The sequence below is a fragment of the Pieris brassicae genome, chromosome 7, assembly GCF_905147105.1.
Source record: "Pieris brassicae chromosome 7, ilPieBrab1.1, whole genome shotgun sequence".
In the NCBI taxonomy this organism is placed as follows: Eukaryota; Metazoa; Arthropoda; class Insecta; order Lepidoptera; family Pieridae; genus Pieris; species Pieris brassicae.
In genome coordinates, this window is record NC_059671.1 from 16467113 (window position 1) to 16491627 (window position 24515).

The 24515-nt window shown below is 33.1% G+C and overlaps 2 protein-coding genes across 3 annotated transcripts; both read left to right on the plus strand.

Moving 5' to 3' along the window:
* Positions 1-3427: 3427 nt before the first annotated feature.
* Positions 3428-15451, plus strand: LOC123712543 (probable nuclear hormone receptor HR38). Its single transcript, XM_045665698.1, has 4 exons — positions 3428-3797; positions 12496-12572; positions 12819-14247; positions 14565-15451. The coding sequence occupies exons 1-4, from the start codon at positions 3734-3736 to the stop codon at positions 14822-14824; spliced, it is 1830 nt and encodes a 609-aa protein (XP_045521654.1). The 5' UTR covers positions 3428-3733; the 3' UTR covers positions 14825-15451.
* Positions 15452-18860: 3409 nt separating this feature from the next.
* LOC123712346 (vacuolar protein sorting-associated protein 52 homolog) lies at positions 18861-23306 on the plus strand. 2 transcript variants are annotated; one of them, XM_045665374.1, is made up of 7 exons: positions 18861-19390; positions 19527-19672; positions 19820-20387; positions 20898-21053; positions 21810-21928; positions 22171-22294; positions 22660-23306. In XM_045665374.1, the coding sequence occupies exons 1-7, from the start codon at positions 19139-19141 to the stop codon at positions 23287-23289; spliced, it is 1995 nt and encodes a 664-aa protein (XP_045521330.1). In that variant the 5' UTR covers positions 18861-19138; the 3' UTR covers positions 23290-23306. The 2 variants fall into 2 exon arrangements, with proteins under 2 accessions (XP_045521330.1, XP_045521331.1); XM_045665375.1 differs by lacking the exon at positions 22171-22294 and having other exon boundaries at positions 22660-22792.
* Positions 23307-24515: the final 1209 nt, after the last annotated feature.

Sequence of the window (24515 nt, forward strand, 5' to 3'; positions counted from 1 at the left end):
TCTAGGTTCTGATACATGTCCAGGGGTGATTCTAGCCAATCTGATTGTATACCGAAGAAGACCGGGTTGTCATTAAAACACTTTTTTTTTAAATGGCATTTTTTAAATTAATTTATTTACTGCAGTAGTAATAAATAGATTAGGAATCAAATGATTACTTACTCGTATTGTTAAAAATTAAATCAGTCATATAAAACTGTTTTAACTAACTAGCAGTGATCTGTATCGTATAATAATACTATTTCAGGTTTTATAAATACGTAAGTTTATATACATGTTCAAGAATGAAATCCGCTAAATAAATGATTATTGCAGCATTGTAAAGTCAGATGCAAAATTTAAGTTAGATCCTCGAAAGAAGTCTTTTGTCAGTGAGTCAATACGACGACATCGATTATAAGTAAAATTAGATAACTGGACGTGTGCCCGACGTGCCGGCAACAAATAGTACTAGCCACTAGGGCATGCTACCAATCCACTGCAAATATATGCATCGCGAATGCGGACGAGAAATACCGATATAACATGCATTTAAGTGCTTCAAAAAACGAAAGCGGTTCTGTTAATGGTCAATTGTCATTAAACATTTTGACAGCGTTGACATAAAGGGAATTTGTAAATGGGATTATTTTTTATTTAAATACTCTCGTTAATAATGAATCTGTGTGTCGTAATTTTGATAGCTACTTATGGTTGTTTGTTACTTAAATGTTTTTTTTTAATTACGCCGAGTGTGAGTCAATAAAGAAAATTTCAAATTAAATATAGTTTTCCATAATCTGAAACGATAAAAATATAAACCGATAAAGCAATGTTATAGAAAATAAAATGCTAGTTGGTCATAAACAATTGAAAGTATTTATATTTTTATATTTCATAAGAATTTCTTATAAAATATAAAAAGATTCATACTAATATTATGTTTTAACCTTACACTTATTAGGTAACATACACCAATATCCAGGGCACGTTCAATGTGTTACTTTGTCACAAAAAAATAAAAATGAATAGTAAAATATATTACTAAGTACAAAACTAGAAGACGGATAGACCGATTCGAGATGTTATTAACTTAAATGCTTGAAAATTTGAAAAAAATTACGGGAAAACTTTAAAAACTGTGTTTTATTTCGTAGGATAAGAAAAAAGTCATATTAAGGCCAAATTAAGTTCGCGGAGCAGCTATTAAAATAATAAAAATTACATAGAGTATAGAGTATTTTAGAGCAGTACACAGTAAGTTATATAAAAATGCGTTGATTTTTTTATATAAGACCATAATCAAAAGCCGCTATACTTTAATCACTCTACACTTGTATATATTACTCTTATTAAAAACATAATTCACGGTGAACATGTTCTTATTTCAGTTTTAAGTACTTTTACATGTATTTTAGCTGTCTTCGTAATTTAACATAATGATAATAATTAACGATTAATAAGAAAACTATTCATTAAGTCCGGAAACAAACACTACTTGCGTCAGCAGATTATTTTCTGGTACGTTTATACGAATAATTTTATAATAATTAAGAGCAAGGAAATGTACTTCATAGTTTATTTATAAAAACCGCTACATCAAGTACGAGTCCCGTAATCTCTAGCGAGACTGCACGAACTGAGACAGACGAAAATTTGTTTATATTGAAATGTGTTTCAGCAAACTGCGTGAGTATAAAAGGAGTCAACCAAAAAGCCAGTATGTGATCGTTAGCTTCCAAAGCTTACATAGTACTAAATGTTCCACTCTGGGTGATGCTGACATTATCTACAAAAACAAATTATAATTCAGGTTATGGGACTTTGCCGAATTTGTACCCATAAAGCCAAACGGCGTTATTTACTTATTTTTGAGAGTTTAAATTACATTTTACATTTAAATACATATTTATTAAAAATTATTAAAATGATATTAATATTTTAGTATCAAAATTATAAAAATTATTAACCTAATTATTAGGTAATGATATATAACTTTAATTTACTAAATATGATAAATAATATAAAATGTTTTTTTTAACTAATTGGAAGCGATTAATTAATTAAAATACTTATTTTGTACCGACAAAGAATAGAATCACTTCTTCTAGAACAGTTTTAATTAATTTGTTTGTCATACCACAATACTGAACGTAAATAATAAAGCATACCTACGAGAACCCTCTCGAAGGATAAAGCTCGACCTAGAGATTTTACGCATTAAATTCATGCAATATATGTTTTACTTAATAATTGTTGTAAATAGTGTATATTTTAGTAAAAATTTACGAAACGGCTTCTTTACATTCCATAGAGAATTTTTTAATGAACGTATGTTTTACTTTTTTTATTAAATGTTCAAACTATTATTATTTTTACTTGAATTTTACTTTAGTCTGTGACTGAACCGTTATATCAAAGTGAACACTACTTTAAAAATAGCGTATTTTCGTAATGCTCTCGCTTGGTATCTACAACATAAGAAAACCCTAACCCAAAGTTTTGACTTCAGCGAGGACATCGCTTGACCTGATACATCCTTTTTACAGGTGCCTTAGAGAGAAGCAACAATATGTAGGCCACACCTGTATATAGGCGTGTAAATTCACTCTATAGATATCCGCGTGACGGCGACACAATCAATGCGGAAGGGATCTCGAATGAGAGCGAGATGCGTAGACGCACGCCGCCGCTGCATTTGTCTCTCGATACACGCGTAATTGCATCGAAATTAGTGCATACAGAATCGTCTAGACTTTTTTACTATTTATAAAGTCCTGGTGTAATACTAGCAGTAATGTTAAACAACTCGAATTATACACCGTGTATTAAGCTACAAGCTTAATTACATTATTATGAAGTTAAAAATTATATCTAAAAATGCTTTATAAAGTTCGACCATAATTTATTTACGTAGCGGTCCACGAAATTCTGTAATTGGCAACTTACTTATAGAGGAAACATTGGAAACAACAGCAATTGTAAAATCAACACTTTTTGTTTTAAGTTAAAGATTGCAGAGAAAAGTACAACTTTATTTGTTATAAAATACGTTCAAGGAAGTTTTATTACCAAAACGTTTTATGTCACGAGTTACACCTTTCAAAACTTATTTTTACTCTCAATGTTTTATAATAACAAGACCTTATGCAAAAGTTACGTTTCTTTATTAAAAACACGTGTTTCCTAATTATTACACGAGAGAAGTATAATCGTGAGGCAAGGGCGTCGCTATGGGGTTCGGCGCGGAGTTACGAAAGCTCTGCTCCGTACTAGCGATGCCGTTAGCGCAGGCTCGGGCGGGCGGCAGGCGGCGGGCGGGCCGTGGGAGGTACCGTTAGTGACGTCGCAACCGTGACGTAGCGACCGTGACGTCAGAGCCCGCGATATAGCCACCAGCCTCGGCGGCGGCGGCCTCAGTATCGCACCGACCGTCAGCCTGCGCGTACTTCCGTGCGCCCCTCGCGACACTTTGCCGACAAACCGTGAGTGAGTGCGCGTGCAGTGAGTGCTATGTGCTCGGCCGCATGAGGATCCTGCTAAGCGAGCTGGGACTGTCTGGCGCGTGCCTCGGAGTGACCCTGGAGCCGCGCGCCGCCGCCGAGGACTCGGAGAAGTCAGCGCCAGGTCAGCGCCCGCACGACGATTCGCCTCCCTCTACTTCTGTGTTTATTTTCGCTTTCGTTGTGTAGAACCTCTTGGTGTAAACCTTAGACTCTGTGTGGAACTGTTGTGACGATGGCTATCGGCTAGAATGCGAGGTGCGTTGCTGACGCCCTCCAGCCAACATTGCGGCCTTAGAAAATTCCTTATTACACGTATGTACCGTTTTTGTTTTATTTATTTTTATTTACGGCCTTTTAATTTATTTAAATCCCATCTTTATTATTTTGATGTGTTAATTTATTTGTTAAATTTAAGTTTGCTTGACTTGACGTTACATTTATTCCATCTCCGATAATTTACACGAAGATAAAAATATTATTTAATATTAAAAGGTAAATATCAACGTGGGAAGAAAAATTCTTAATGCAACAGTTGCCCACTGACCTATTATTAATTGCTACGAACATAAAAGGAAAGCTCGATACGTTAAAAATAACTTGAAATTGTTACAATAATCCGGAATTTATATTACACTTCTAACATAGCTCAAATAAATAATAAGTATAGGAAAAAAATAACTAGGTTTGTTTCATTTAATAAATTTAAGTGATTATCAAATTTGCAAGCGTGAACGCTACAGCTTTGTAAATTAAAAATTAGTTTTTTTTACTTTGAAGATTGTCGTGGCTTTTGGATTTGAAAATCGAAAGTTGATAACAAAGTTCGCGCTTGAAAAAGTGGACAACAAATTAAAAGCTTCATATACGTTTAAATTATATACTCCATAACGAAACATTAATTACAGAAACACCTATTTATCAAAAGCTCGAAAGTGTAAAGCTAATAAAAATGTGTATTGCGTTTAAAAATACAAAATTGATTTCAGATAACGTCAACGTGTATCATACGTCTTTTTTTAACCTGAATGTCATTTAATCCTGATTTTGATTTTCAATTATGTGATGATGGAAAATCACACGCATTATCACTTAAAGTTATTAATTTAATGAGTAATATGACATGATGTAATTATAGACATGTTAGTGTGTTAAATATAATGTAGTTTTTGTCTGTTAGGTAACTAAATGGGATGTCGCGATCGGCCCGAAGTCGATGGCCTCTAATAAACTACCTTCCTTGCCCAATCGTCTGTCGCAACCGGCAGACGTTGCACCTGCGGAGATGTCCGCAAATGATCACCGATCGCATAATACTGTAGTATTGTAACATACAAAGTCTAAGCATCAAATGCTTCAACTTTCACTTTTTATTTGCACGAATATTTTTCCGATCGGACGTTAAAATCAAAAGTGGAATCATAAATTTTTATTTACCCACGTAGCAAATCCTACTAAGCGAAAGTTTATTTATAATCATAGATTAAATCTGATGAATGCTTATAATAGTTAGAGATGAAGGTTTTTGACAAGAATCTTATAAATTAGTTGATTCAAGCGTTGATAGGGCACGATATCGTCCAGCTGGTGTGACGTAGATCCGGTATACATTCGTTCCCTCTGACGTCACGATATACACCTCCATAAACTTGGCCGACGCTACGGGTATAAAGATATAGGCACGTGATGTAATAAGGGAGGGTTCGCTTAAGTATAAATACCTAAGTTTAAATTACCTTGAAACTTTATTCGAAATGAATTAACGGGCACCAGATAACCTTAAAAGTATAAAAATAAATAAGAAAATGCTTTGATGAGCTTAATAATATCAATAGGATTTTTTTTCAAAACAGACTTTTAGCTTATACGTATACAAGAATTATCAACAGGATATTTAAATAAATTAATTAAAATGAATAACAGCCTCCGTCGGCAGCCAAAGTAGGTATCTTATGTTACATCTAAAAGACTATTAGAAATTTATTTACATAAACACCAACTCTTATACAGTAAAAACACAATAATTTTATTAACACGCAATTGTAAATCTTACTTTCAATCGTATTCTAAAAATAAATTTCTTCGAATACTTAACACATAGGTGGCAAAGCAAAGAGGACCCAGTTGCCTTCTACCGCATATTTTAGCCATTCATTTGAACTGCTCAAATTTACGTCACAGCGACTAAAAATACGTGGGTGGTAGTAATGGGGTGGGTTGGCCTCGGCCGCCGCCCGTGACGTCACGTATTACGCCACGCATCGACCCGCCACACTCAAGGTCGCTCTTGCTTACCCTCGGCTATCGACTTCCTTAAATTGATTATTATTTAAAGGGAAACTGATAAATCACTTCTTTAACGATACAATTTATTTATATACTTATTTGTTAAAAGAGATGCTACTTGTCTAATCAATAATGGAACTGAATATCTCAACAGTAATTTAAGGCAAAAATGGACTTCCCTTTACGTAAAAACTATCTTTACAATATACTTTAATGCAAAAGCATAGACTTAAATTTTTGGGTAAATATTTTGTTGTTAAACCTGAATACCCTCTCGCCAATAAAACAGATTTGTCGCTACTTTAATAAAACTAAGAAATTAGATTATTAACACACGAGGAAAAAATATCAACGCATGATCAAATCTTTATTCAAATTTATTCAATATAGTTACTTAATTCACAAAAATAGCCGGCGACTACCAAGCCACCGCCAGACTTCAAGGTCACGACTAAATTGAAAAAAAATGTTAGATATACAAAGCTTAATGTTTTATTGTCTTAGTGGTCTTATATTTTTTACATATATTAAAAAATATTGCCGTTTTAATAGTTACACTGCGATTTGAATGTCCATGTTCAAACTTGTGTTTTTATACCGTATTCTCTGAAACTATTTAATATTATTTATTAAAAACATATATATATGACGTAAATCACAGTAAAGTTGAGAGAATGTTTCTTTGAAATCCCTTAATGTGCGTTAAATTTCAACTCTTTTTATTTATACTATTTATGACCAACAAAATTCACCGTAAAAAAACTTAGTTCCGTTTTATAACGCATAAGTAATAGTATGCATTGGTCTTAAAATATTACATATGAGAATATATAACTATGTGTTACAAATTATTTAGAGGATAAAAACGAAACCGAAGTGGCGCCTTTGTGTTGAATATTAATAATCTCCGTCGCACAAAAACCTGTTATGCCTAAAAGGTGTTTGATTTTATTAAGAATGTAGATCTATAGCAAAATTAATTCTTATTTTAATATATTTATCAGATTTTTAAACATTTTCTACAGGTGACATGGCTAATAAACAAATACTTCTGTTTATAATGGCTAAATTTCAAATTCTAATATATATATTTATGGGACGTACCTTTTTACGTTTGTCGTTTATACTAACTGCTTATTACATAAAACATTGTCAGGAGTTCGTCTTATTAATAAAGGTACTATGAATATAACCCTCGTCACATTCATATATAATCAGAGTGATACATATATATATAGTAATAGGGACAAAACATTCAATACCTATTTCAGGCGACTTTAAAAATGATCCTTGAAGCCGTACCATACACTAAATACTGAATTTAAAAACAGAACATCAATTTATAGAATAAGGTATTTATTAATTTTTTTTTTTTTTTTTTTTATTCATTTTTTAATGTAGACGGCCAAAGTCTATAGACGATGCATCGATTACGATGTTTTCTCTTATTCAGTTTTGAATTTTTAAATTATCTGTGGAAGCACTCTCTATAGCGCATGTGCGATTTCGAGGTGCTGGGTTTTGGCGCCATTTGGTTGTACAGTGCATTTGTTAGAAATTAAATTTATTTCTTAGTTATTCGCGCTTTGTCTTATAACAGCGATTACGAAGAATATTCAATTAATTTGCGAGGTGTCAAGGACGAATCCTAATTAATTAAACATAAATTTAAGATGAAAGAAGTTATAAAAGAATAGAAAAATATATAGCATAAAAAATAGAAATAAAATCGAATCGTATGTAACGTTTTTATACTCGTACGTCTTGCAACAATTGACTGATATAATCTGTAGTCTTTAATTAAATAAAATATATACAACTGTCGTTCCAAAACATGAATATATTATTTAGTGTATTAACTGTGTGACTATCAATATATATGTATTTTGGTTACAATACCATACTAAACGTATACAAAGAAATAAAAGCCAAAGATATAAATATAATCGATCATATCTTTTCAACATTGAACTAATATTGGCGCCAAAATCTCAAATAAAGGCCTTACATATATGTATAATATAAGGCTATTCTAAAATAATTGTTGTATTTTTAGTACATACGACAGTAAAATTTAAGTACTGCATACGGCAATATTCGTCACCACAGTATTTAGTCTTGGGGGGATATCTACGTCAACTGGAATGACGTCACTACACAGTTACCCACCACCCCCTTAACCCTAGTTGGCTGACGCTATCACAGCTGACTATTTATATTTTCATTAATAGAACATTGAGTAAATTTACGCCTTAAATTATTTATTCATATATCAATATTATATATTTGGTACCTTGGAAAATCAATTAAATCTTAAAAAAATACATACCTGTTTAAGCCCCTAAAATAGCATGGAGACATGTCTGTTTCATTATTAGTTTTTTAGGTATTACACATTATAAAAAAAACACTTTTAAAAAATGTAAAACCAAGCGTACCTATCAACCCGAAAGGATAATATGGGAATCACGCTGGAAATTAAAACCAAGGACACAATTATGCATTGCATGCTTAAAAATTAAATACTAGGCTACGAATCTAATAAAACATAATTCTCCACACAAAATTATTGAAAATTGATGCTTAGTTTATAAAAATACGTAGAGAATTCGGCCTCTTTAATTTTATGTAAGCTTTTATTAAAGCTCTGTTACTGTAGCGCCCTCTTTTGTCAAAGTATAGATTTAGTTTATTTTCTAGTTTGGATGTGGATTGACATAATAGAGTGTAGTCATCCCTCAGTAAAAACAACCCCTAATAATTTTTAAATTATCCGATAGATGTCGTACTTCTACATTCAGTTCAGGATATGAAACAATAAAAACTTCACTGACTAAACCATTCCCATAGACAAAATATCTTAGAAATATATTATGCAATATTTCCAGTCATAGTGATATACCCATTTTATGGTTTGCATATGTACTTTAACCTGTACCGACAAAGCAAAGACGATAATATATATAATTTATATGAGAGATAAGGTTTAGTGATGCATATGAAAACTTTCTACTTGCAGTTGCCTATATTCGCGTAATTTATATAGAAAATCCTAAAACCTCTTTGTAAGATAAAGGGACAATATATTTATATACTACCTAGTATTAATTTAGTACTCCAACGCTATTAGTACTACAATTGATTAAGAAATACAATTGGCAGTAGGCTTCAGACAGAAACAGAAGTTGCAGAACCACTACATTTTCGATTTCTTTTTTTATACATAATAGGTACTACACATTAATGTATATAAATACATTCAATATATAAATACAACAAACTCAAGATAGAACTACGAGCCCTGGTGATCAAAGTAACAAGGAAATGATGTGGCCGATATGTTCTTAATATCGAATCAACAACTTACCAATAAAACAGGAAAGACTTGCAATTCGTTATTTTATTCTTTTATAGCGACAAGAACTTGATCTAAGGAGTTTTATTGGAGGGCGAATATATAAAACAAGTTTTGTGTGGCCATTTCCATTTATTATTAAAAATATAATATTTTAAATTTCTGTTTCTAGGAGAATTAAGGTGTAATATTTTTACGTGTGTCGTTTGTATACTTAGCCAATCTTTACATATAATTTAACGGCCTTTCTCTGAATCGAATCGTTTCCGGTACATTGTCGCTTAAGATATGGGCTGTTAATAAAATGCTGCTTTTTGACACATTCATTCAAAGACAAAAATAACGTTCTTTTTTTTAAATTTGCTTGTAGAGAATACAATCGAAATAAAAAATAAAAATGCATTATGTGGTGATATTGCTAATAAGCCATATTCAAGCCAGAAATGAATAAAAAAAACATGTGGCCAAGTGCCAGAAGTACGAAGTACTTACATGGAAGGACATACTAGTCCTATTTAAAAATTAAAATATTAACTTAATAAACCCATTAGAAGACAATTTTTTGTATAGTTTATTTATGCTTCATAGCGGCATTGATTCTTTTTCAATTTCTATTTACGAATTCTATATAAAAATCTGTCTATCTATCTGTCTAGGTCTGAATATCCATAGTTGCAGTTTACACTTTAAAATCACATCTTAAGTTTTTATAATTTAAAAAATCGTTGTTTTTTTCCTTTCGTGTTTGTTATGCTTGTACACCTATAAGTGCTTGTCACATTGAATCCTGTTTTTTTCCTTTATGTACCAATGTATGAGAGTGCCGAGCGTTGGCAAGCTTTTGTAAATAAAATAAAAAAATATATTACCTAATGAGTTATGTCGCGATTTATAAAATTCAATTTATGTCTAAAACAAAATTGAAATGTTTAAATAATATATCTATTGCATATAACAAAACCTATATCTACTTCAAAGTAATAAGTTCTGCTACTTTAAATAACAGTTGTAATCATAGAGAATAGAGTACATTATTTTTAATCTAAATATAAATGTTTTTGAATGCATCATAAAACAAACCTTTTAAATATACTTTCATAATACTTTCTTTCATTATGCACCGGATAAATGCACTTATGTAATATTAAAACGAAATACTTGTAGTTGCTGAAATTTTATTTGTCTGTTTTCCAATAAATTGGCATATTAATTGCTTTCTACCAAACATAAAATAATACTCACTTTCGTTTTCAAATATATATGCAAGAACATAAACGAATGGTCAATCAATGGCTTGCTGAATTCTCAAAATATATGTTTCGCAACGAAATAGATAAATAACGCCGTTTGGACAAATGTGTATGGTCACCGTCAGAAATTGTTGGTTTGCATCATATTTTTGAATATCGATGAAGCCTGACTATGACATTACCTTATAAATCACCTATAGCTTTAAAAAAACATAAGAATTTTGATTGATAAGTGAATGTATCTATGCACAAGCGTTACTTTACCGTTATATACGTAAACTACTAAAATTCACAAATAAGTAAATTAATGCAAATAAATAACTAAATAAACATTTACATAAACAAATTGTTTACTAATTAAGTAATTAGCAACGCCTCTATATTTATGCTATATAATTTATAAATCATGCATAATGAGAGCAGTGTAGACTTCAGCGTGCGACTCTCATCCCTGAGGTCGTAGGTTCGATCCCCGGCTGTGCACCAATGGACTTTCTTTCTATGTGCGCATTTAACATTAGCTCAAACGGTGATGGAAAACATCGTGAGGAAACCGGCTTGCCTTAGACTCAAAAAGTCGACGGCGTGCGTCAGGCACAGAAGGCTGATCACCTACTTCTCGATTCGATTAACAAATAATTATGAAACAGATACAGAAATCTGAGGTCGAAACCTATAAAGGTTTTATTGATTTATTTTATTTATTAATTCATAAATCATTATACAAAATAGAAGAATAGCAAAACAGATACTTAAATAAACGAAAAATGCATGTATTGATAAGATATTCGGCGTGGACACTAGTATTCTTATATAGCTCATATATTAAATCTAAGCTCCGCATAATATTAAATGAAATCGAATTTGAATCTTAATTGGCTCAAACTAGTTCTCACTTCCACGTCTGGCAACTTCCTGGTCTGCAAGGCAGGATCTTCATATTAACGTTTCGCTATAAATTTACTTATTATTTTATTACGATTCATTTCCTTGTCACCGGAAAAATTTACGTATTCGTTTCTTTAATATTTTTATTGCCTCAACAATTGTCTTGTGTACTTCGTACAATGAAAGTTTATAACATTAAAATAAGCGTTTTTAAAAATCGACTTATTGTACTACTTTTGGAAAAACATGTATTCTTCACATCTATAATTTATTGTTTTCGTGAATATTAATTTGATAACGTAATAATATATTTTTATAGAGATATTTTATCACTACATAATATAAGACTATAATGATATGACTCATAGACAAATTTGCATGCCATTGTATGGCAGAATATGCGAACTTTAGATTGTACCACCATAACATTTTTTTCCATATTCTTACAAACAAATTATTATTATTATAAAGAAATAAAAAATGATTAAATAGAAAGGACCTGTAAATTTTATTTCGTACCGGTTCAGTTCGTCCCCTACAATATGTATATCGTATATGTACAAACAAAGAATATTAACGTTGTTTGTGCCTTAATAAGCTCGAAATTAATGGTTCTTAACATAATAGAAACTGCAAATGCCACTGATTTCATAACCTCCCCGGGGATGTATCGCCTTCGCGCCCCAAAAACTTTATCGTTTTCCCACTGTCCCAAAGTATCCCTAAGCTTAAGTATAATAAGGTTGATATTGCCGAGAAAGCCTTGCAGTTAGCAAATTTTTTAATAGACATAGATGAGGTGTATACAGTAGATTCAATTTTCGGGGCGTGGCGAATCAAGTACCGTGACACGAAGTATTCAAAGAGGCAATATTTAGCTACCAAAACAGCAGTATAAATTAATAGACCTTTCTTCAAAACCCTCAGAACTGTTTATGGCGGGGTTGTGTTTGGACATCAAGTGAATATCAGCTATTGATTTATCAATTACGTTTGGCTATTGTGAAGTAAGAATCAAAGTATGTTCGTTGGGGGTAAATATAAATAATGCAAGGCGTAGCGTGATAGTTCAACGAGTGGTTCCGTCAATTGTCTGTCCAAACGGCTTGGCCACTTTAAACCCCAATATTACGTAATTTAAGTTGTGTAGAAGAAACTCAATGAAATGAAAAATATGTAATATGCATTGTGTATTAAAGTAGAAGTTTGTAAAAATATGTTTATTTTGTTACAGGGCCGAGCGCTATAGAGTCGCGCTCGCCAAGTGCTTTTTCGTCCAACTCATCCAGCATGCTACTGCTGCAAACACAAGTAAGTAATTATTATGTTCACATCAATGGATATATTAATTTTAATAAGCGTGCAGATGCATTTAGCCACCCTCCTAGCTATATACATTTTTTATGTTAAAATTACAGTCTCATTAACGCACCTGCACGACAAACTCAAAGCGGTCACAATGTTTAGAAAACAACGGCATTGGCTTAGCGTGACCGCCCATTGACGTCCGCCTACTGTAATGTTACGCCTCTATTTATCGATTACTTTTCATTACAGAGCAACTACAGTTCATCCTTCGCTGATCTTCTGTCATCGCAGTATCAAGAAGACTCTGAAATCTTAGACGAGAACTTAGATCCATTTCCGGACGTAGAATTCCATGCACCTATTGAACCGGAAATAAAATCACAACGAATTACGCCTGTGAGCGAAACACCATCGCCGACGCCCGGTCCGGCGTTACCAAGTTTTGAGGAGACCTACTCGGTTAGATACCCTAAACTGGAAATGGCAGAATTTGGTATTAAAATGGACGAAGATTGTTACAACGTAGGACCATACTCTCACCAGGGTCATGCATCAACGCAGTTACTTTATCAATACCACCAGCCAACATTACCATACGTTCCCTCGCCATACTATGCACCGGCTCAACCCTGCAGTCCAACATTCGATACAGGGAGCGTCACTCCTACACCAGATTCATACTCTTTACCACCTTTTCCTAGTTCAGTTGACTTACACATAACAACAGATCAAAATTCAAGACAACGACGGGCCTCTCTACCAGTACAAAGATCGGAATCGAGCAGCTCAAATGAGAGTCCCAAAATTCACGGTGGAAGAGTACATTGCATGCAAGCATCAGCCCCCAGTTCTGCAGCGAGTTCGCCAGGTGGTGCACCGCAAGATAACGTGGTAACCCGTGCGGCCCCTCAGTCACCCAGCCAATTATGTGCTGTGTGTGGAGATACAGCTGCTTGCCAACACTACGGTGTGAGAACGTGCGAAGGATGTAAAGGATTCTTTAAAAGAACAGTTCAAAAAGGATCAAAATATGTATGCTTAGCCGAAAAATCTTGCCCAGTGGATAAAAGAAGACGCAATAGGTGTCAATTTTGTCGTTTCCAAAAATGTCTCGCAGTCGGCATGGTTAAGGAAGTCGTCAGAACAGACTCGTTAAAGGGAAGACGCGGACGGTTGCCGTCCAAACCAAAATGCCCGCAGGAATCTCCCCCGAGTCCACCAATCTCACTCATCACGGCTCTCGTTCGAGCACACGTAGACACGTCACCAGACTTCTCTAACCTAGATTACTCGCAGTTTAGAGAACCAAATCCGATGGAACAACCGATGTCAGACCTAGAAGTTATTCAACAATTCTACTCATTGCTAACGACTTCTATTGACATGATAAAGGTGTTCGCGGAAAAGGTACCTGGTTATGGAGAGCTTTGTCCTGAAGACAGAGAACAATTGTTTGCATCCGCTCGCTTGGAATTATTCGTACTTAGACTTGCTTACCGCACGCGGCCTGAAGACACCAAGCTAACCTTCTGTAATGGACTTGTGCTTGACAAACGCCAATGCCAAAGATCATTTGGAGATTGGCTTCATGCAGTACTGGACTTCAGTAATACGCTGCATTCAATGGACATTGATATTTCAACATTTGCCTGTCTTTGTGCGCTCACTTTAATAACAGGTACGTTTATTACGTAATATAAATTAATACGCAAAATCTTTGCTGCCTTAAAGGCAGGTCTTCATTGTTATATTTTTGTTTAGATAATTTAAAAAAAAGCATACCTACAGTCTATTATATATAGTATATTATTTCTTATTCGCCTAAAAATTATTACAAATCGATTTTTTCTAATCTATCAAAAAGCTATCAATTTTAATATATTTTGTAAACGTTTAACAATTTCAAATAATAGCTTATAATATATATCCCATTTCATATTATATAAAACAAAAGAGTGTATACATATGAATCATCATTATTTATTTTTCTTTCAGAACGGCACGGCTTGAAGGAGCCCCACAGAGTTGAGCAATTGCAAATGAAGATAATTGGGTGTCTACGAGCACACATGCCTGGTGGCGGGGGCGTAGGAGGAGCTGGGGCTCCACACTTTAGTCGGGTTCTTGGAGCTCTACCTGAACTAAGATCTCTCTCCGTACAAGGTCTCCAGCGCATATTCTACCTGAAACTTGAAGACTTAGTACCGGCACCGCCACTAATCGAAAACATGTTTCGTGCAAGCTTACCGTTTTAAGCAGTAGTTTCAGGTCCCGCCTTAAAAACTCATCCTTTAAAGCCGGCCCCATTATTTTTGTAATTGTTTACTTAAATTAAAATATTTTTCTAGAATAACCTAGCATTCGATCTCCATGAAATCGGTTCTTGAATGAATTTCAGTATAATAAATAAGTTTATTCGTTACATTTAAGTAAATATAATCATAAGTATAAGATTAATTTATTGTTATTGTAAATTGTGTGATTCAGTTATCTTTTTAAATATCTACTTAGTAGGCTGCATTTGAGTTACCGCTCGTGATCAATGGCATCTCGTCGTACAAATATTCCTATGTTATTTACTTGTGTATTAATATTTAAATAAGAAAAATCTAGTCACAAGACTTATAAATATAAAAAATTTGGCTTATGGGTCACCGATTTTTATAGTATTTTACAAATATTGAAATCGTTATTGATGTCATACATGGATACGATGTCGTTGCGATGTAGGTACCGTTTTTCGGTACTTCGTATCTGGAAAGACTAGACTTTGAGTCGAATGAGTATCAGTCGGGAGTTACCTTTTAGATTATAATTATAATTAAGTCGTTGTGAATATTTTTGTTACATTAAATCCTTTCGTACAATTCATATAGAATCAGGAAAAAGTTCAGCATTGTAAACTCCGTGTCTTAAAAAAGTAGATAGACCTTTGTAGATAGTGTATTGTGAGAACCATTTAGCTTAAATTCGATTTAATAATAACATATCAGCGTATATTGATACACAAATTACTATAATATTAACCTAAATTGGGGCGTAGACCATGTAAAAATGTATTATATAATTTCATAAACATTTTAATATAACAGCTTGAAATTATTAACAAATTACTAGTTGGTAAATACTTACAAATATATTAGGTGCAATGATCCTAAATGGACCAAATAGTTTTAAAAACTATATAAAAATAGCTTAAAATTTTATTTTACGTTTTATAGTCGAAACTAATTACCCTTTAGACTGATTACATATATATATATATATATTACTTATACATGTTTCCCTTATATTATAAATCATTAAATATTTCGTAAAATATATATTAATATTATCTTATGATAATATCTTTATATAAAACGTGTATATAGGTATTTGCCAGTGCCTGACAAAGCCTCTTTTCATAGTAATTTTTCAAGTACTCTGATAACATTCTTAAGTTCTAATTCCGCAGCGATGACCGCAAACACCAAATGAGTTTCAGTGTTGTGGAAAATTTATTAATTTAAACCTTTAGACTAGAAAATATTGCACTTAGGCGTTTCGAGGAATTCGTCATTTTGTATTAAAATTGTAATTTGATATTGAAAACGTGCTGAACTTTTTTTATGATACTCGAATCTATATAAGTTAGTTCATAGCTTTTTAAGTAACCTTTATATTGTAACTTATTTTCTCTTCCGGACACTTTGCTGTACACATTTACTTTAATCACAGATTCGTTAAAGTTTTTAAACTGTTAAGTGTAAATACAAAATAGATTAATAATTTACATACGCAAAAAGCTTACTCCTTATAAATTGTCTTTTGAAATAAAAATACCGCAAATCATCAAATATACATTCCATCAAACAAGCTGCATTTCCCAGATTCAAACAGTTAAGCACAAATTAGATTTTATAAGAGATGTTCGTAACGCTTCCTATATGAAAAATAGTTTAATAGTTAGATACTTTTGCCTGAAGTAATTCCGTATTTAAAAAATGTAAGTAATTGTTAATCATTGTTTTATCTTAGCAGTTTACAGATCAACACGTCCGAATGATAATTTTATTGCATTTCGTTTTTCTTTAAATAGATTAATGTGCTTTTGTTACTTAAATAATATTAATTATTGTTCTTTTTCTTTGTAAATATTTTGTCACAAATATAATGACGCGAACAGCGTTAATTGAAATAATATGTTGGTTTCATTGCCCTAATATAGCCAAATAGCTCAAACATATGAATTGATGAGGTCAAACTTCGTGTCCCCAAAAAGATATTAGTTTACTGTCCTTTGTTTTTCCTCCTAAAAATTACACTCGTATGCCTTTATTTCACATACAAAGAACAAACATTTGTAAATCAATTAAAGGTAAATTACCTGCGAAATGACAATGTTCAATTAGAATTCGATTTACCGCCGCAGAACAGAATTTGACAAGCTAATGAGGCAAGTATGAGAACAAGCGACAATATCTAGCTAAAAATTAAAACAATTAACTTTTTTCGTTAGGTTTTTAAGTGTTTAGAAAAATTATTTAATGATGTAAAAACACTTGTTTTGAGAGGTTAGGCCACGATTATTATCATTAGCCGAATAATATAGCAGAGAGAGGTGGAATGGTTCGGAGATGCTTTGCAAAAAATTAGCTACGCTGCAATGCCAAGGATCCATCCTATTTCGGCCCGCCGACAGGTGAGCTGGTGGCCGCCTAATCCCACCCAGCTACGGATGGCTTGTGTATCTGTTCGACGGCGGTACATCCGATTATGTCGCAGATGCCTTGCTCCACGTTATACGGAAGAAGAAAAAAGGTGCTACGGCGAATACCAAACCGCAAAAACTACACTACGCATTGCAATCTTAGAGGCCAAAGAGAAAGTGTGGGAAGATCTTCTACAAAGAAGAAGCTGGAGCTAAACCATGGGGGCGGCCACATAGGCTTAATGACTAAGCTGCGCCCCTCAGTGCCGCCGCTCACTACCACCCCAGAGCCGGTGTTCCTAGATACAGTAGTCTGCTCGTTGTTCCTGGCTAACACTTTGCAACCGAGGAACTCGTGTGCTTTCAAGGCCAAGAGGTATTTGCGAGGAGACACTCTCACAAGTGCTGGCGGTGTCATTAGACATCGCAAACACTTTTAACATCATGTGCTGGAATACCATTATAGATCTACCATGACGTACCCGTATATCTCCAGCGCATATGTTAAGATCCTACCTTTCGTTCCGAACTGTCATCTACCCGGGTCGGAAAGGTTGAAATGAACATAGGGTTGAGTGTGTTGTTCCACAGGGGTCTATGTTAGGCCCACTCCTATGGGACATCGAATATAACTGTGTCCTTCGTGGTTCATTACCGCAAGATGGCAGCCTAATATTTTATACCGACCACACACTCACAACCGCGTGGAAGGCATAGGTTATGGCGCAAATAAAGCGCATTAGCCTCCAAGTCAGCTTTGATAAATCTGGGACGGTCTGTTTCCACGTTCCAAGACGAGCTTCTCCTGACGGTAGACAATTGGTTGTATGTGGTGTGCCCATGAGAGTAAGCCAAAGTATCTCGAGCTCCTCCATTTGGACAATGGACATTAATCATTTGGCGGCACTTGCCCCGAAACTCGCTACCAAATACTATACCAAATCTAGGTGGGCCGAGCGTGGGGTTTTGATGTCTCATTAAAGCTATAGTGGAGGCTAACAACCACGGCCCATGGAACACTGTTAAAGCCTTCTGTGAGGCCGTCGTTAAGAGAACGCGTAGAGGGTTCGGGAGTGTAACCCAGACGCTGAACCTCAACGCAAAAAAAGGCCTGCGTGACGGCGACGCGATGGCCCTCGTACTCCACTGTAACTTTGGAACCGGATTAGACAACTCGGAAGTTAGGCCCTCAGTAGCACAGAAGACGCTCTTGACGGGAACACGGATTCAAGGAAACCGTGCCTCCCGTCCATAGCGAGCAGTTGGGGTTGTTGGCTTTAAGTCCATTGCAAATCACGGGTCAAAACGCACACTCCACATGTCACTGTTGAAAATTGGCCCGGCATGGGTGTCTCTAAATTGATTGCCCAATATAAAAAATATGTTGAGTTACGCAAGAAAATACACTAGAAAAAATAGTAATGGCACTAGTGCAGCAGATTAAGAGAAACTATTACCCTAACTCGCGTCAATAGCCTAGAAGACAATAGAATTTGTTAACCAATACTGTCAACACTGTATTTTCATATTACTATTGCTGTCATTTAGATTACAGTCAGATGTCAATAGTCAAAAAAATAAGAAATATTGCGAATACGAAATTTTGCTTATATTGTTCATGTATAATTTGTATATAGAAATATGTTGATATAAATAATTAAAACGGAATATGCAATAAAGACTCAGATAAATAATATTGAACTTAATCATAAGAAATATGTTCTGATAGAACATAATGTGAAAGTCTTTAGTAATATACAATAAGTTTGATAGTGTAATAAAAATTAATTCTTCTTTCACTCTAGTCTGACCTAAATTTTAGTTTCTGTAGATCTTAATCAAATATCTTTATGTATTTTTAAACACCTCGGCAGTAAATATGTCGAAAAATTCAGATATGTCGGAAATTCTTGATAAAAATTTAGAGGATATTGAAATTCAGGAAGTCCTTAAGAATGGAACTGATCTGAGAGAATATGCTTTACAAATTGACAAAAGTATTAAAGAAGCTGAGAAAGCATCAGTGGCAGATTATTTAAAAGAAAGTGAAAATATTGGTTCCCTTCATAACCAGATTGAAGAATGTGATGGTATTCTTGAAAGAATGGAAAACATGTTGTTAGTTTTTCAGGTAAATACTACCATTGTCAATCCTTGCTAATATAAAATTACTATAGTGACCATACCATTTGAAAAATATACCATAGTCCATAAGTTATTTTAAAATTAATAAATATTCTTGGTCCTTTAACATATTTTTATTATAGAATGATTTAGGAAGTATCAGTAATGAAATTATTAGTTTACAAAAACGTTCTGTAAATATGTCTATACAACTGTCAAATAGACAAGGTTTGAAGGGTCCTTTATCATCATTTATTGAAGACATCGCTGTATCGGAAACTTTAATTTTGTAAGTATATCTATACATCTGTGTTCTTTTATTTTAATTTTTGTTGTGATGATTAATAAAAAAAGCTTTGACAGAATCACTGTCAAAGTTAACAATGTGGTATATTTTTGTTTTCCTCAATGATGTACTTTATGCTTTCTTTTTTAGTGGAATAAACAATCTACCAATAACTGATAAAGAATTTATGATTCAACTGGCCATTTTAAACCAGAAACTAAATTTTGTTAAGGAACAGGATTTCAAGGAAACAAAAGCATGTCATGATGTGAAAGATGTCCTGGAAAAACTTAAAATTAAATCTATAGCTAAGATAAGGACCTATATTTTAGAGCAGATTTACAAATTTCGTAAACCAATGGCAAATTATCAAATACCTCAAAATGCAATGCTGAAGTATAAGTTTTTCTTTGAGTTTGTGTTGGCAAATGAGAGGAATGTGGCTCAAGAAATATGTAATGAATATATTGATACATTGAGTAAAGTTTACTATTCATATTTCAAATCATATGCTTCACGGTTGGATAAGTTGAAATATGAGGAAGTACCAACTAAAGATGATCTGATGGGAATTGAAGATGGATCAAAAGGAGGATTTTTCCAAAAGTCTAATCTTAAGAACAAAAGTACTATATTCACTATAGGTAACCGTGGAGATGTTTTGGCTCAACAGTTGGAGGCCCCTATCATTGTGCCTCATGTCCAACAAAAAACAAAGGTACTACCTATTGATAGATGTAGGTGAAGTCTGGGTATAAAAGTTTAATCTCGTTATATACCAGTCTAATTGCACCATTCAAACTAGAGTACTTATCTTCAGATTTTATTGGAGATAAAACACAATTTGACAGAAAGAAATAATACTTTAGTTGAAACAGTACAATTAGACATTATTTTTTTATCAATAAGAGGGTAAGTGTATCCAATTAGTGGAAAATGAGACAGCTACATATATACTAAAATTATTAAACTGAAGAGTTTGCTTATTGTGTGATTAGATAGTGTATTGAGGAATATATTACTTTATAAGTAACATCATGCTAAAACCAAATAAATGGGATATAGAGCAAATATGATTTATTACTTTTAAGGATTGCCAAACAATAGTATCACTGTAATTTCATTTAATTTTTTACTAAACCTGAACATTTATTTTAAAATTAAATTTATAAAGGGTTGATTTACAAATCTGCAAGGCACATAAAAATTAAAAAATAATTTTTTCCAGTATTCCTATGAAGCACTATTTCGAAGCCTTCAATATGCATTGGTAGATAACAGCTGTAGAGAATATTTATTTACAACGGAATTCTTTCATGTCAAGGGTAGTCATGCACAAGAATTGTATGATCGAATTCTTGGTAAAACTTTGTCTTTGCTTGTGGTAAGTAGTCAAGCAATTGTTTAATTAGTTCTCTCTCATAGTTCATCAATCTGTTCTCGTTTTATATAACATACTTAATTATTTAAATGTTTGCTTCACAATTATAAACCTAAATCAGGGAATCAATGAAAAAATCCTTTCCTATTGGGAGCTTCACTTTGCTTAAATTCTAAAAAAAATATTTATTTATTAACACTTCGTTACATTACTATACAAAAGCAAAATTGAACATAATTAAATCAAAAGGAGGGCAACTGGCGGCCTTATCGCTTTCGAGCGATCACTTCCAGGCAACTTCTGTGACTAAAGGAAAAAAAGTATTAAATTACATAAGATAGACAAGAAGTGCAAAAATACATGTTATACACAGTTATTAAGACAAAACTAAACAGGAAACAAAAAAAAACTGAACTAAAAATATGATACATTAAAAATAAAAAGTTAAAAGACACAAAAATCACGATAATTTAGGATAAGTCTCACGTCGGTAAGTAGTTAGTAAGAAAACTACGGATACGATGTGGACAGGTAATGTTTGTACAGAAGAAATTTAAAGGAAGATAGATAAGATGGGAAGTGAATTCCATAACCTAACTACAGAGACCTTAAAGGAATCGCCAAGAAAGGAGGAGTTATGAGATGGGATTTCAGGGGAAATATTAATAATATATAGACAAAATTTAAGTTTAATATTTTCACTATTGACATCACCTATAAATTTTTCATTTCATAATAAATATGTATACATTATTTCAGAAAAATGTTGAAAACTATGTTGTCGAATGCTTTGACTGTTTGGCCCTATTCCTTTGTATACAACTTATAAATAGATACAGATGGATGTGCCACAAACGAGCTGTTGCTGCTTTGGACAGGTAAGCTCGGCTCTGTACTGATTTTAATACCCCAACAAAACCTTATCTTGTAAACCTCCTACTTTATTTTAAAGTTGGTCAAAATGCATACTTTACTTATTCTTTTCAGTCGTTAATCGAGTACTGTAATATTGTTAATTGTTAATCGACATTTGTAATGGACAACTAAAATTTATAGAAAAAAAACATCTTATATTCTTTATATATGTGTGACCACAATACATATCCTAAATTTATTTTAGTTATTGGGATTCATTACTATCCACATTTTGGCCCCGTCTCGAATATGTATTAAAATTAAACATCCAAAGCGTACGTGAGTGTGACCCGGGTAAATTGGCCAATAAGGAACTCGGACCTCATTATGTATGTATCGAAATATCTATGGTTTTTTCCCTTTGTTCCTTGGAGTCCCTGAAAAGATAGCTCTTGAATGAGATTAATTCGCGAGAAATAAAGAGTCGCTTTTGAAGTTGGAGCATTATTGTTATTATTAAACGTCCAATTGTATTGGATATGTCGTTACCAAATTCAAAAACCGTTAAAAATATTCTTCTATTTGAGAATTATACTATGAAAACTTTATATGAATTTAAGCAAAACAAAATTATTATGTTAAATTTCCCGGAACTGTGTGTTCTGTGTTAGGTTTTTTACGAATTCATGTATAGTCATAAACTCTTAAAATATAATTTCAAACAAACTAATTAATTTCAAATTAATACTTTCAGATCACACGCAGGTATGCTGAATTTTCAGCAGCAATGCTCAGTTTGAGCGAACAGTTCCCGTCACAGGAACTAAGCAATATTCTTCTAGTGCTCCAAGATGAAGTGCATTGCTTCCTCTTAAAAATGGCCGCCGAATTCACTCAAAGAATTCAGCAATTAATATTCTTGATCAATAACTACGATATGGTGTTAAGCATTCTCATGGAAAGGACAAGGGATAATACTAAAGAAGCGGAAAGTTTCCGAGAGCAATTGCAAGCTCGAAGTTCAGAGTATGTCGAAGAGATTTTGAGTCCTCATTTCGGGGGTATGATGCAATTTGTAAAAGAAGGCGAACAACTCTTAGAGCAAGACAAGAAAAACGAATTAGCCGGTTTAGAGAAGAAATCGTTAGGTCTGGTCTCCTCGTTTTCGTCAAGTTGGAAGCAGAGTCTTGAAGAGATTCACCGAGAAGTGCTCGTGTCATTTCCCAATTTGGTGACCGGATCGGGATTACTGCAAATGGCGTTGACAAACTTTGTGCAATATTATCAGAAATTTAATAAACTCCTCACGCCAAATGCGCGGACGCAACTTGTTAATATTCATGTTATTATGGTAGAGATTAAGAAATATAAGACAAACTTTTAATAAATTATTATATGATATTTTGGCTTTTAATACTCTTCTTTAATAAAATCCCAGTCTCTTTTATCTCTGCCTTTTAATAAATTTAAGAAATGTATTAAAGAAAAGCTGTGTTAAAAGGCTAACTACAAAGTTAACGATTATCAAGTTGATAAAAGGGCCTGGTACTAGTGCTAGACAGGCTGCTTCTAATTAATTTGCGATATTTGTTTTAAAATAAGTGTTGTTTGATGTTTTGCTATTTTAAAAGAGTGCCGAGAGTTTTTTACGCCGGCTTTTTCTCTCGGCCTACATCCTCTGTCTTCTTTGCCGATGAGTACAAATATAATGACGTGGAAATAAGTGATACTTGTATCTTATGTTCCATAATAAAGATTTTATTTTATCTCAAGTTGATAAAATTTATATCTCAAGTTGATAAAATTTATATCTCAAGTTGATAAAATTTATATCTCAAGTTGATAAAATTTATATCTCAAGTTAATAAGTTTATTGCTCAAGTGAATAAAGTTTATATCTCAATTTAATTAAGTTTATATGTCAAGTTGTACATCTCACGCAATTTTGCCCAATTATACGAAGCTTGAAAGAATTTGTATATTAAGACTTAACGTTAGATTATGAAGATATCACTTTCCTTAACGTAAGTAACGTCCGTAAGTTCTGTAAGTTCCGTAAGTCCCTGAATGACTAGGGATTTTATTAAAAAATCTACTTAGTCTTGGAAAGTATTACTCATTTTATGCAGCCTCCTGGTTGGTAAACTAATTTTGTCTTTATTACCAGTTGTATAAGTTATAAAGTTACTATTATTTTAATAAGAATTTATGTTTTTCCGCACATACAATAATAATATATTTTCATAAGCGTATTGATACATTAATCTTTTCTTAGTTTTTTTGTAATTTGTACAGCACATGTTCAGTATTTTCTCCACGCCATCATATAACTGGATTATACAAACTAACAACGATGAGTTGCTCCAGCTACACATAAGATACCTCAATAACGCATTCCACAGAGAGGCTCATTGTATCTTTTCTTTCCTTAAATTTGGTTTCCTAACAAAATTAATAAGCCATGTATTGCTTTTTCTTTGCCTATCTGGTTATTACAAAAACTTAACAATTTCATTTATTTTTATCCAATGTTCCATTGTACATATGTCAACATTTTCTTCATTCAATAACATGTTAATATAGCACATTGATAGTAACTACTTATGCTCA

Excerpts from the sequence above, each read along its gene's own strand:
- LOC123712543 (XM_045665698.1), top strand. The coding sequence starts at position 3,734 with ATGCGAGGTGCGTTGCTGACGCCCTCCAGCCAACATTGCGGCCTTAGA. Across the intron at positions 3,798-12,495 it reads TAGAAAATTCCTTATTACAC|GGCCGAGCGCTATAGAGTCG; the intron begins GTATGTACCGTT and ends ATTTTGTTACAG. Across the intron at positions 14,248-14,564 it reads TGCGCTCACTTTAATAACAG|AACGGCACGGCTTGAAGGAG; the intron begins GTACGTTTATTA and ends TTTTTCTTTCAG.
- LOC123712346 (XM_045665374.1), top strand. The coding sequence starts at position 19,139 with ATGTCGAAAAATTCAGATATGTCGGAAATTCTTGATAAAAATTTAGAG. Across the intron at positions 19,391-19,526 it reads ACATGTTGTTAGTTTTTCAG|AATGATTTAGGAAGTATCAG; the intron begins GTAAATACTACC and ends TTTTTATTATAG. Across the intron at positions 22,295-22,659 it reads AGGAACTCGGACCTCATTAT|ATCACACGCAGGTATGCTGA; the intron begins GTATGTATCGAA and ends TAATACTTTCAG.